This window comes from Equus przewalskii, chromosome 15, assembly GCF_037783145.1.
Source record: "Equus przewalskii isolate Varuska chromosome 15, EquPr2, whole genome shotgun sequence".
Taxonomy (NCBI): Eukaryota; Metazoa; Chordata; class Mammalia; order Perissodactyla; family Equidae; genus Equus; species Equus przewalskii.
The window spans coordinates 34,592,294-34,606,224 of NC_091845.1; the positions used below are offsets into that span (position 1 = coordinate 34,592,294).

The following is a 13,931-nucleotide window of genomic DNA, read 5'->3' on the forward strand; positions in this document are numbered from 1 at the left end:
CAGTGCATACTTCTTCAAAAAAGGCAAATGGTCTTTCTCCCCAAATACATAATTTTATTCTACAATAACAGTATGAAGAGAATACTGATTCTTGAGTTTTTTGCTTCCCTGCCCTAGATGCCAGTAGCAATTTGATTTGCAGCATTATCCATGTCATCTTCAATATAAGATCATTTGGTTACTTGATATTCGAGTGCAGTCAAAGTGGTCAATACTACCTTTAAGTATTTAAGGGGTGAAGAAAAACCAACACGATGCATTTGTTTCTGTTTGTAGCCTACACCAAATTGGAAGGCCAGCCTGCCCAATCAGTTACAGATGTGGACCACAAAGCAAGCTACCATTTTGGAAATCTTTAGCATGTGTTAGGAGTGACTCAGCAATCTTTGCAGAGGATTTTAAGTTTCATGAGAGCCTAAAAGAAACATTTCCATATCCACTAAAGAATGCAATCAGAGGAAAGGCTCTGACTCTTTCCCAACCTCCCAGGGAATAAGATTCATGTAGGTAAGCCACCCAAGGACACCCCCAAATATACAGAGAATGCTAGTCTCTCTTTGGGGCTCCAGACTTAAGTATTAAACTGCCTACCTGACATCTCTACTTGGGAGATTTATAAGCTTCATTTTAAGCTTCAAATGTTTAGAAAAGAACTCTGGCCATGTCCAGTCCCAAACCTGCTCTTCACTCATAGTCTCCTGTCCTAGGAAATGGCACCACTATCTACCCGGGTATTCATGTCGGAAACCTGAGAATGATCCTTGGCAGTTCAGCCTCCCTCCCCTCCCACAGCGACCCCATCATCTGGGAGTCTTCCTTCTGAAGCATGCCACCAGTGCGTCTCTTCTCTCTGTGCCCACTGCCACTGCCTTGGTCCAAGTGACAACTTCCTTGGAATGCTGTAGGAGCCTTTACAAGTATTCTTACCTTATTACACTCTATTCTCCACATAACATGAGAGGTATCCTCTTTAAAAATGCAAATCTGATCATGCCCTACTTAAAGTCTTAACACGTCCTTCTTAACATCCTTCAGTGATTTTCTAACACTCTGAATATAAAATCCAAGATCCTTAACCTGACTCCCAAAGTCCTGAACCACCTGGCTTCTCTGAAGCCTCATCCCCAGATATCTTCCAGCCTACCCTCTATAATTCAGCTCTGTTGGCCTTCATTAAATTCCTCAAATGTGTCAAATACTTTCTTACCTCAGGGCCTTTGCACATGCCCTGGAATGTTCCCCAACTCTTCAACTAGCTCCTGCTCAGAAAAGCATTCCTCATCTTCCATCTCCACTCTAGGTCTTGTTACAGTCTACAGGTCTTTATTTTTTCTTCAAAGTAGTTATCATTATTCTTAATAATATAGCACACTACATACCACAGGCACCATGACGGCAAAGACTATTTGATTGAGTTACCTCCATTTCACTCATTCATTCTCCAGTACCTAGCCCCATGCCTGCCACATAACAGATATGTGATGAATCAATATTTGATGAATGAAAATGAGAACAGAATGAATGAGAGACAGGATAGAAGAGAATATACAAAAGGGAAAATAAAAGAAGGAAAGGAGCTAATAAAGATCAGACAAGGAGAGAGAACTGAATAATGTATGACGTGAAGGTGTAAGGAAAAAGGAATGATTTTTCTTCTTATTTTTAATCTTTAATGGCCTACTTAAAATAGTGTAATAATAATAATAAAATAATATTATTAAGCTGCTAAAGCCGTTCTCGCCCTCGTCTTTGACGACAATTACAATTGCCTGCCCCCTCCGCCACATCCTGTACTTCAGAAATAAAACCACAGGGTTATATTCTGACGCCGTAGTGAAACAGAGCTCTCTCCTGCCCTGTCCCACTCACAACCTAGCCTGGCCCAGATCCCAAGTTCTCTCCAGGGTGTCAAGGAGAGGGAGCCGCAGCAGGGCAGGAAGCAACAGGCTCCTTCCGTTCCCACTCTCAGAAGTGTCATCCTACCTCAGCATACCAGGTTTCATGTAAGGTTAAAACTCAAACAAATTATATGTCAAACCCAGGAGCTTGCCATCCCAGCCGGAGCCGCTAATCGGCTCTAGCTCTTGTGGTTTGGAGCTTTGGGGAAAATTAAAGAACTTTAACACCAGGCTCCTAAAACAGTTTAGTTCTTTAAACCATAACCATATTTCGGACGGCTTGTGGGGAAATGGCCATGAAAGGGGGACACGTGCAACCACTTACTCAGATTTGTTGAGGGCAAGGCTGGTCCAGTATGCTTCGATGGGGGCACTCACTACGGCATCGAAAAGGACTTCCTGTATCAATTCTTTATCACCTGTTGGGAGGGACAGACTTGAGAAGACGGGATTGGCTGGGCCCCAAAAGGGGGCACGAGAGGCATTCGTGGGCTCACTTTGCAGTATCTGCAGGCTACTTTCTCACATGGCGTGTTGTTTTATGCGTTAACCTCCCACCAGCTGAAAATATGAAACAGTTCTGACACCTGATATGGCAGCAATACAGGGGACCCTAAGCATTTGGATGAGGCGATGGTAAATTGAGAGTCTGGGATGTCTAGCACTTCAGGTTTTGCTTTCTCGCTCCAGCTAGTAGTTTATGCTATGGACCAGCATGCCAACTCAAGGACTGGGAGACCAGAAGCCAGCACTCCCCAGAAAATTTGTTCCTTTCTTCCCCATTTCTGTCCTCTATCAAAATCTGCAATTCTTCAGGACCCTGATCTCAGTCGGTTGTAAGAAGGAAAAGGGATATGATAATGTAATACCTCCTGGGACTCTGATTTTGTGATTCCATCTGTTTAAGAGTTTTTTTCACTTTAAAGGGAGATATCTGTCCCTATTCAAAGGGACTCTTGACAGAGCTACATGGAAGAGGCTAAGGACTCTGGGGGATATCATGAGTCTAGCAGAGGCATCCTCAAGCTCTCCAATCACTCCACTGAGTGGGGCAACTAGTTATCGCCAACAATGGGCCAGTCCTCACCTTGGCTGGTGGCCCAGAAGACAGTGGAGCTTTGCTGTAAAAGCAAAAACTGGATACAACTCATCATCAATAAGATAGTGGATATAGTCACGTCATGGAATACCACATAGTAATTCAAACAGATGCATTAGAGCTAAATGATCAACACAAATAAATCTCAAAGACATAATGAAAAACAAGCTATAGAATAACATATATAATATTATACTATACATAATATATATTCTACCATATATATAAATTTGAATATACAAAATAATGGTACATACTGCTTATAGATACCTATATATAGTGATAGTATAAAATGCATGGCAGTGATAAACAAACACAGGATGGTAATTCTTTCTGGGAGGGAAATGGGACTGTGCAGGGGTACCCAGGGGCTTCACCATTATCTGTAATGTTTCATTCCTTAAAATGTACCTGAAGCGAATATGGCAAAATATTAAGATATGATAAAGCTGGATGGTAAACATAAATGCTTTTTTATATTATCTCGATACTTTTGCTTTTTAACTATGTTATTCAAAAAGTCAAAGAAAATAAAAAATTGGGCTCATGTGATGTCCATCTGATCCTTTCTCTACCAGAGCATATCCTGAAAAGTTAGGCCCTGCCATGAAGATGAGGTTTAGGAGCTGGATAACCTCCTTACACACCTCTCATAAGGCTGCTGTGGTCATTCTATAAGATGACACATATAACGTACTTTTCACATCACTGAATAAGCGACATCTTATTCAGTAGAGGTAGGGGCAGCTGCCATGCTCATTTTTGGGGAATCTCCCTCTTTCCAAACTTTAGCTACTGGAACTAACTGATGTTAGTCCAGGGACTGCTCTTGCACTTGGTGAGCATCAGGCCTGGTGCAGCTCTCTCCCTGCCCCCTTTGCACCAGTCACTGGTCATTTGTGACTCCTTGAGCTCCCTCAGAGGGCACTCCTTGTAGGAGGAGAGGCAGCAGAACATATACCACAAGAGGCACATGTTGCAGGTGATCCCACTCTGGAGAGACCAGGAGACCGACACTATGGCCTTGGGTGAGACGAGTCCTATTCCCAGCCCATGTTTCTCATTTGTAAAATAAGGGGGCAGATATTTACAGTCCCTTCCCAGTTGTAACATTTTCATCCTACTCAAGTGCTTGACTAAATGATTCTGTAGGGGACAAATCCAATGCAAAAGGTCACACTGGGATTGGGGCTTCTACATGACTTTCGGTAACCCATTCTTTCTCCTGCTCCTACAGGAAGCAGACATTTAGCTGGATTTAATGTGACCACTAATCTCTGCCTGAGCAAAGCTTCCCTTGAAAACTGAGAAGTATGGTTCTGAGTTCACACCCCACCACTGCCACGTGCACACTCAATGCATGTTTGAAAGCACACTTACACTGCAGCAGAGGTTCTTTGCCTTTGAGGTAGAGCTTAATAGCTTCTAACTGAGACAGATGACGGTGCTCTGGGTGTAGGTCAGTGTTGCAGTAGGACCTAAGAACATGACATGGCCCAAAATAAGAACAGGTAAGTATCTACAGCATCACTTTCCTTTGCCATTGAACCAGGAGAACTGGGCAAGGAAATACAGACAACTTGAAATTAGAGAATGCAACAAATACCACTGCTGATGGAGGATTGCTTAACTCTTACCATTCGTCTGCCAAGGACACATCAGGATGCTCTAAGTCATGTAGGCCTGGAGATCAAAGAGAAGGGGGTAATGAGTAAGTATCACCTGTGTGGGGCACTGATTCCCCTCATCCTCTCATGTGCTTCAAATGTTCTAGGGCAGGGCCATGGGATGGGTTAAGGGTAGACATCAACCCCAAAGATATCCGCCTGGGAAAAGGGAGTCTGAACCAAGCAAACAAGCTCTCTTTCCAGGTAGAACCCTCTCCTCATTTCTGCCTCACTCGGCCACTACTGCCAACTTCCCCGGCTGTGTCCCAGAAAAGCCTTAACTTCTTGAAGATAAATGATACGCCAGTGAGTCCTGGGAGAGAAGTATAGCATGACAGTAGAAACACCGACATTGCAGCCCCATAGAGCCTGAGCTTGGAACTGGGCTAGGCCACTTAACTCCTGTGTGATGTCAGCATGTTACTTTACTTCTCTATGTCAGTCTGTGCAAAACAGAAATAATAATAGTCCCTAACTGATGGGTGGCTATGAGGGTGAAATTATAGGTTGAATGATAGGAAATTGCCAATAGTCACCTGTTTTTGATCAGCAAAAATTGCTAGCTGTTATAGAGTCCTAAGTAAAAATGAGTCATCAATCTGGAAAGGTAGCTAGGAGAACTGGGGCTTGCAGGGAATTTGGGAGCTTTTATAGAATACTCTAGACCAGCCTAACTCTGTGAAATCACTGTCTTTCCTTGTGTCTTCATGTGACTTCATTTTGATAGTTCATCAGCAGGCATACACTGCCCAGTGAAGACCTCAGGGAACTCTGATGATGCTTCCAGCCTGTTTTAGGATGCCAGAGTGTTCCCAAATGACCAACAGATCTTACTGCACTCAGGATTCAGTTTCCTCCTCAAATACATGTGTATAAAATAAATAGCAAAATATTAGACCTATCATCACACACTCCTGCTTGATTTTATGGGAAGCAGGGAACAAATTAGATAGAATATCATCATATATGACCCAAGTGGCCATATCCTGGTTCCAACGCCTACTTGTTCAATGATCCTGGGAATGTCACTTCAACTATTTGAGTTATATCAGTTGGAAGATGCAGGAAATAATACCTAACTCACAGACTCCATGAGAAGGTTAACTGGGACAGCGATTAGTCCCTAGGACAATTCATGCATCCTTGCGTCCATCCATCCTTTCTTCCCTTTCTCTTTCCCTCCCTCCCAACCTTTCTCTCTCTGTCCCTCCCAATCTTCCTTCCTTCTTCCCTTACTTCCTCCTCTTGCATTCTCTCTCCCTCCCTTCCTTCCATATGTTTCTGTGCATCAACTATGTGCCAGGTACTATTTTAGGCCCTGAGAATATAGCAGTGAACAAAACAAAAATCACTGCCTTCATGGTATTTACTTTCTAGTGGCAGAAAAGAGATACATAAATAAAATTAAAATACGTAGCATTTCAGTTAGGGGTGAGGGCTATGAAGGAAAGAGAGAATGGAACAAAGATAGGGAGCTCCAAAAGAGGGAAAGGGATGAGAGAACGTTTCAACTTTCACTACGGTAGCTAGGGAAGCTTTCACTGAGAAAGAGACTTTTGAGCAAAGACCTGAAGGAGGTGAGGTAGAGAGGCATGCAGATAACTGGGAGAGAGTGCTCATGCCAGAAGGAAGAACAAGTGGAAAGGCCCTGAGGTGGGATCTTTTCTTCCTGGAATATCAGGTTATTGATGTCAGTTTTATCTATTTTTCTAGTTTCATCCACAAAGCCCTCTCTGGCTATATTTCATAGGACCTATAGATGAGACCCTGAAGGAAAGATTTTTTTTTTTTTTTTGAGGAAGATTAGTACTGAGCTAACATCTGCTGCCAATCCTCCTCTTTTTGCTGAGGAAGATTGGCCCTGAGCTAACATCCATGCCCATCTTCCTCTACTTTATACGTGGTACGCCTACTACAGCATGGCTTGCCAAGTGGTGCCATGTCTGCACCCAGGATCCGAACCGGCGAACCCCGGGCCGCCAAAGCGGAACGTGCACACGTAACTGCTGCGCCACCGGGTCGGCCCCGAAAGATCTCTGATTGCTTCCACTCTGAGTTCCTAGGGCACCAAGGAAATTTAATTGTTCTCTAATTCTCTCACCTCTGATTTTGGTCCTCTTGATAAAATCACATCTATCGATGATTGATAATGCTGACAATAATGACATAAGCTCTAATTTATTGAACAATTACTATGTACAATATATATAAAAGATACAAATCAAGTGACGAGGAGATTCAGAAGACAAATGATTTCAGCAGGCAGAACTACAGCCCATGTCTTCAACCTCAGTAGCAACTCCTTACATTTTGAGCAAAGTCTACCTGTTCACCATCTTTGTAATAACCAGCATTGGCAAAGCATGTTGAAAATGCCTACATTCTGTGGGGCAGCATTCCTTATAGAAGATCCTACACAATTGTGGTTGCCTTCCCCCAGAAATTCCTTCTTTCTCAAGAACAGAGCAGAACAATAATCAAGATGAGCCTCTCTTCCAGTTAGCCCAAGGCCTAGCAGCTTTCTCAGGCACTGTTACTCAGCAAAGTTGGTAGGATTGTAAGCCCTCTTATTTACAGAGAACTAACAGAGAGGGGAAGACCTGGCCTCATTTGTATGGATAACCAGGCACTCTCCCCCTTGCTGAGGATTCAAATATTTTTTGCATAGTGGTTACAGTGAGCTCTGAAATTCTCTCTCCGTGACCTCTCAGCCTAACAGCTGTGGAACATACAGGGAGATGATAGTGAGTAAAGAAATGATCCAAAAGACAATGCAAAACAACTCTGTGTGTGTGTGTGTGTGTGTGTGTGTGTGCATGTGTGTGACAGAGAGAGAGAGAGAGTGAGAAAGAGAGAGAGAAAAGAGGGAGGGGCAGGCCCATGTATTGAGGATTGACTAAGGGAATGGACACATGGAAGGCAAATAATCCATTAATAATCTCTCTTTCAATCGTTCTGACCATGAGTTATTCACTCAGCTTGACCTCAGATGGCTTAGACATGAATTTTCTGGCTTCATGGGCAGTGATATCCACAGATCCACACATAGCTCATACAGCCTGAAAATTCTAGAAGTAAAAACAGTGATCTCTGAGAACACATCTTGTTGGGTATCTTGCCCAAGTCACAATGTTGCCTTTCTCTTGAGTGTCTCTGGTAAGAGAGATCACGTGGTTGATCAGCTCTGCAGGGGGCACACTCTGGGTTCTGCCTAGGTCATGATGACCCCCTTCACTCTCCTTCCTATTCCTTATGATCTCGCAATCACTTGGGAGGCAAAACCAACATCTGTGAAACAACGTATGGAGAGTCAGCAGTGCACCAGAAGGCCATCTTGGAACTTCCCATCTCAGGGACAACCAATCTCTTTGTTCATTCTCCACTACATCATTGGAGTGAGCCACAAGGTGGTCCAGCTTCTGGAAGTTCATCACATTCATTTGTAACCAGCTCTAACCAATTAAAACTGGACTTGTAACTGACCTTCCTGCTCTTAGCCACACTCCCTGGGGACATCCAGAAAGAGCACTGGTCTGGTCCGACTCCTCCTCTGTGAAGATGCTAAGTCTAACACCCAGATTGGGCAAGTGACTTACTCAAGGCCATTTGGGCAGTGGAGCCTTCAGAGGCCAGCCCTACTCTTCCTTGTGAGTTGGAAGCCAGCCCCAGCCCTCCCTCTGAGCTGGTGATGCTGGGAAAGGTAATTTCTCTGAGTACTGGGTCGTTGGGAGATGAAAAGGACAGTATGAGTGTGACAGCAGTTTTAAAGTTTAAAGAGCTGTAACAACTGCTACCATTTATTGGGAGTTTAACAGTGCACAGATGCTTTATGAAGACAAGAGGATCTGGGAATCTCAAGGTGCTACTTACTCCTTCTGACCTATGTAAATCATTTAAATGATCACATTTCCCTTTGGACCCAGGCTGCCATGAAACACGAGTGAAATTTGTGGCTCAACTGTGTAGGAGACTAAGGCTTGCATATCTTTGTTTTCTTTTTTTTTTCTGGGCTTGAGTTTTTACACTAATTTGTATTTTTTCTGGTACTGATTTTTATGGATGAGAAGAATATAGTTGGCGGATGATTCCTATGAGTTGCCTCAACAACTCTGTGGATTAAAGCAGAATATAAATAAATGAAATCATAAGGAAGGCCACCACTAGCTGAGGTTCCCATCATTCTGAAACTAGGCAAGTAAGGTGGCACCAAGTGGGAAGCAGTTGAGTCAAACACCCAGAGACCGGGCAGAGGGTTAGACAGATGAGCAAGTGCTTCACTTAACCCACTAGTTGGCTCCGGGCTTTCTTCCCACACTAAAGGATAAGACGGATCGAGGCAGCGCCTTACCTTCTTCAATGGTTACATTCCCTCGGAAGAAATATTTCCCATGGCCTCTGGAGAGCGCCACACCTAAACTGTGCAGAGAAACAAAGCAGACCTTGAAATCCACAGCATCGACTGGAATAGACTTGTGGGCTAACTTTTTATTTTCCATTTTCACATTTCCATTTCACGTTCTGTAAACAATTTTTCCAACAGTTTACTTTCAGAACCCCACTGATTATAGTTGGTGTTGGTTTTTCTTAGGTTCAATCAGCTGCTTCAAAGGAATTTCTGATTGGAAATGCCAGCAGCAATTGGCTGCTCTCGTGTGCTTTTAAAGAGGTGTGGCAAACTGCTCACCCATCTAGCAAGTTCTTCTCTTGGACGCCCTCCCAAGGCCCTGTGCCCTGCTCTTCACTACCACCTTATGCACCCCTGCCCTACATTCAGCCACAGATGGGTCTTTCCAGACCCTACAGGTTGGGACTAGGGAAAATTAACCCCTTTTCAAGGGCAAACATGCAAACTTCCACTACTACTTGAGCATAGCCACATTATTGTGTTTTGAGCTTCTTTGCCCATTCCTCTCCTTAGTCTAATAGATTTTTCACACTCTCACTGGCTTGACTTAAGGTCCTTTCTGTTTTTGCCTAAAGTAAGAGAGTATGTTTTGAAAAGACAGTCTCTTTATTTGGCAAACCCACTTAGTGGTCATGTGTTCCCTCGATGGCTCTGGTTCCAAATGGAATCCACGCATGATCCCTGGCAGTATATGACAACAAGGCCACAATTTATTTTTCAGACTAATCTATAGCCAGTAAATTCTTTCTCTCCTTAGCTCTGCGAGGCACCTGTTCAGAAACATGAAGCAGCCCCACTGAAATAACATGTTACGAAAGGTGTTGTAACACTTGGTTAATGGTAGCAGGAGATTATTGAATACCACATATGCATCTGAAAGCAGGCAATGAGGCAAAGCCATTTTTCAGGACTATTACAAAGAGAAATAACAGATTCCAAGGTAGACAAGCACAGAAGGACAGTTCAGAGAAATTTAAATGGAAGCACAACATGTGGGGATGGATATGCCACCTCCAAGTTGGAAGGATTTTTTTTTGGTCATGGAAATAAAAGGTGAAATGGAACTCACTGGGTAGCAAGTTAGATGGTTAAGGACCCTGGTAACCCTCTGAACTCGCCTCTCCACCCTTAGTTGGAACCCCCCAAGCTTATTTGCTTGATAATGAGATGCAAAGCCATGACAAATTGAGTGAGTTCTCCAAGGTGAGCCTGAACCATCTTCCCCCTTCTGGAAAACAAAAACAAAAGCAGCCTGGGAAAAGCCCCTTCCTCACTCTTTCCAGCCTTTCGGCAGGGTGTTTGGGTATCTTCAGATGATGAGCTCTGAGAGCGTCAGCAGGTTTTGTACAAACACAACTGATGGGTCTGATGGAATGTCCATGTATTATGGTCAGCTCTACCTGAAAGGAGTACCCTTGATGTCTGTATAATAGTAGTCATTTGTCATCACCAAAACCCGTTTCTAGATTGAAAAAAAGTCATAGAGAAAAGAAAACATGGTTAGTCTGCTAGGTGAAGTTTTCAGAAATAAATAAAAATAAATGGACACACTATGATCAGGTTAACAGTACTACATGAATCTTGTTTGAGATAAGTAAAGACAAGAGAAAAATGATCTCAGCGAAAGATATTTATTCCAGATAGAGCTTTCAAAGCTAATTTTTCACAGTGGTTTGTTTTAAATTAAGCAGCAAGAATGTTTGAGAAAAATGTACCCCTTTGTCCACTGTCTTCTTCACCTCCATGGAAAACTTCCCAGTCTTTCGATTCACCATGGCATTTCTCAACTAAAACGATAAAAGGAAATTGGCATTAGTTCTTCTCTGGGTTACCATGTTGTCTGGATGGCTTGCATCCTCCAGCTTGGGAACATATTTGATGGCTTGTGCAAAGCAGAGGTATGACAGGGCTGAGCTGTTTTCCCACCGAATCTGAGGCACTTTTGCAGTGTCTGCATATTGCTTTCAGACCTCTAGAACAGACTTCTGAAGAATAAACATCCAACTGCTGTTGTACAAGAGGAGAGAGGCAAACAACAATAAATAAATGATTTTCAACTTCAATTTGGGGTGCTTGTATAAGCCTCAGGGCGACAATGACAGAAAAGCCTGTGCAATGTTGATGAATCCTGAGAGTCAGCGTACAAACCCTCAGCAACCCGCTAAAACACTCAAAAAGCAAGAATGTCTCCCGGGACAAGTTACATTTTCAAAAAGGGTATTGGTATGTCATGGAGAAATCATTTTTCAAAACATAATCAAGTTAAAGACGTTTTCCTACATAGGAGTTTAAAAAAAAAGGTCAACCATTTGGAAGAAGGGGATCAGCTTTTCATAGCATGAATCATCTTCAAATGCTCTCCGAGAAATCTGGGCCAACTAATGGTCTCGCTGACGCTGACGGGCAGTAACCGGGCAACCTCATATCTGATTTTTGGAGGTCCTGTCTAGGAATTGTGAGCCTTGCTCCCTTCCCCCACCCCTGGCTGACCTCTCCTAATTACCTGTGGCCCTTCCATGAGTTCAGGGAAGGACAGCAGACACAGTGATGAAAGATGTGCTGTCGTGGGCACCAATGGGAGATGACGGGAAGGCCATTTAATAGAATAGGAACAAATGCTGACATGCCACAGCCTGTCTGTTGGGAAAGGCTCTTTCCCAGGCCCATGACTCGGTTTTTTTTTTTTTTTTTTCTTATCCTTTCCCCTCTTTTCTCCTTTGAGGAGCTTGAACAAGATCTGGGTGATAGAAAACTGCAACGCTTGCAAGCAACCTAAATTTGATTCGAGGCTGTCTAGATTTGGGTTCACATTCCCATCTTCTGTGAGAGAGAGTAAAAGCATAATTTTTAGCTGGAGGCATGTATAAAATAAAACATATATTTTACTCTAGATATTTTTTAACAACATATAATGGGCATTTCTGGAAATATTTTCCCATTTTAACTTTTGTGGTTTTGGATGGGGAGGGCTGGTCCTAATTAAGTCTACTTTCTAACTTTTAAGAACGGCTCAATTTATCTTTAACATGGTTTTCATTTTTCCTCTTTCTGGTGCCTGCCTAAAGCCATTTGGGACCTTCCCCTCTCACATTCCCCAGGCAAGTCAGAGATTAGGTAAGCCCCTCCATGCCTCCGTGCCACCCCACCCCCAACTCCCAGTAGCACAGAACAATCAGCATGGGGCCTGGGAGGGTCCAAGGCCAGGGTCACTGATGCTTTCTGGAGGCAAATGCTTAGATGATTAGTCTACTCTTTCCCTTTTCTTCAATAAGAATGAAAATAGCTTAGACCTATTGAACACCTACTTGTGAGTCAGGATAGCACGGTAGTTAAGAAGCGTCTCTAGCCACAGCTTTATGATTGTGGATAAATCACTTACCCTCTCTGTGCCTCAATTTCCTTTTCTGCAAAAGGGAACTAATGACAGTACTCATCTCATGGAACTGTAGTGAGAATTAAATGAGCTAATACTTAGACGAGTGCCTGGTGCACTCTAAGCATTCAGTCCATATAGCCGCCCTCCATCATCATCACCAGCATTATCATCTTCATTATCATCCTCCTCACTTCTCTTTAATGTCAGACTCCTTTCAATAGCTTAAGGAATCAGAATTCAAACTCGAGCTTGCTTGACACAGATGCCCAAGCTCTAAACCAATATTTTTCAAACTTTTTTGACTGTGAGCCACATGAGAAATACACCTGACGACGACCTCTGACAGCTCCTATTTTAACAGATTTCAGTGCTTTTAATGGCTGCTTGTGAACAATTAAATGGATTTTGTGATCTCCCTCCAACTCCCTGGGTTGAAAACTGCTGCTCTTAACCACCTCTGGGTTGGCACAGACTGAAAAAGAGGCAGCCCAAGGTCAAGAGAAGTGACCCAGGATATCAAGGTTCAAGTTTTACCAATGACACATACCACTGTCCTGTGACCTCTCTGTGGTTCAACTTCTTCGCTCCTTCCATCAAAAGTGTTTCTGAATGAGGACTCCCAGACCCCAGGGATCCTGTCACATGCTGTATAAACTGTCAATCAGATTCTTAGGGAGCTCAGATAGTACTGATAGATACTGTTTACTGAGCTCTTACTATATGTACTAGACACAGATTTTAAAACCCTCAAAATCATCCCATGAGGTAACATTACTATCCTTGTTTTACAGGAGGGGAAACTGAGGCACAAAGTTATGAAACTTACCTAAGGTCACATGGAGTCTCTGCCCCTAGAGCTCATGCTGTTAAGTCTCTTCCCAAATCAGAAGAGAAAACACGTGGACAAATTTAAAGCATTACTATAAAAATAATGTATTGTTATTTCTAGGTTTTTTGTTTAAATCAAAGAGGAAGTTTTAAACTTGACCATGCGACAGTCTGAGGTTTCAGCCCAGTGGGCTCTCCACAAGCTCTAGGTACTGTGCCTGGGACACACAGGAGGGTGGTCTTCTGTCCTCACTGCCAGAGGAGAGAAGGGGGTTTGGGGCTTTGTCAATAGATCGCTGGGTGAGAATACAGCCTGGTGAGGCCGGGGCAGTCTAGAAATGTCACTTTTCCATCTGAGGAGACTGAGGTTTGAGAAGGGGAGCAATTCGCCCCAAATCCTGTGGTAAGTCAGCTGGCAGAGGTGCTGAGAGCAGAGACGAGAGTGGTGGGGAGTAACAACGCTCTCAGTCCGACCCGGGTGGGGAGGGCGTGATTGTGCTGCTCCGAGCTGAATATTCCTTGAACCTGCCACTGCCTGGATTACAGCAATGAGCAACTGGAGAAATGGAAATGGCCTCGCAGAGGAAAATTTCCAGGCAAGTTTTGGTGTGTCCATAAGTTAGAATACCATGTAGTCATTAAAAGCATCACATGTGCA

The 13,931-nt window shown here is 43.4% G+C and overlaps 1 protein-coding gene across 4 annotated transcripts in view; it reads right to left on the reverse strand.

Annotated features, from left to right (window-relative positions):
- The window catches only part of CACNA2D3 (calcium voltage-gated channel auxiliary subunit alpha2delta 3), an 832,052-nt gene that overhangs the window by 153,406 nt on the left and 664,715 nt on the right, over window positions 1-13,931 (reverse strand). For all 4 annotated transcript variants that reach the window (XR_011526928.1, XM_070574989.1, XM_070574988.1 and 1 more), the window contains 6 exons: window positions 10,785-10,856; window positions 10,470-10,531; window positions 9,013-9,080; window positions 4,635-4,680; window positions 4,378-4,475; window positions 2,224-2,317 (listed from right to left, as the gene is read on the reverse strand). Coding sequence is in view for 3 of the 4 variants with exons in the window: in XM_070574989.1 (XP_070431090.1) it covers window positions 2,224-2,317; window positions 4,378-4,475; window positions 4,635-4,680; window positions 9,013-9,080; window positions 10,470-10,531; window positions 10,785-10,856 (440 nt within the window). In the remaining variant the exon portion in view is untranslated. The remainder of the gene's footprint in view (window positions 1-2,223; window positions 2,318-4,377; window positions 4,476-4,634; window positions 4,681-9,012; window positions 9,081-10,469; window positions 10,532-10,784; window positions 10,857-13,931) is intronic.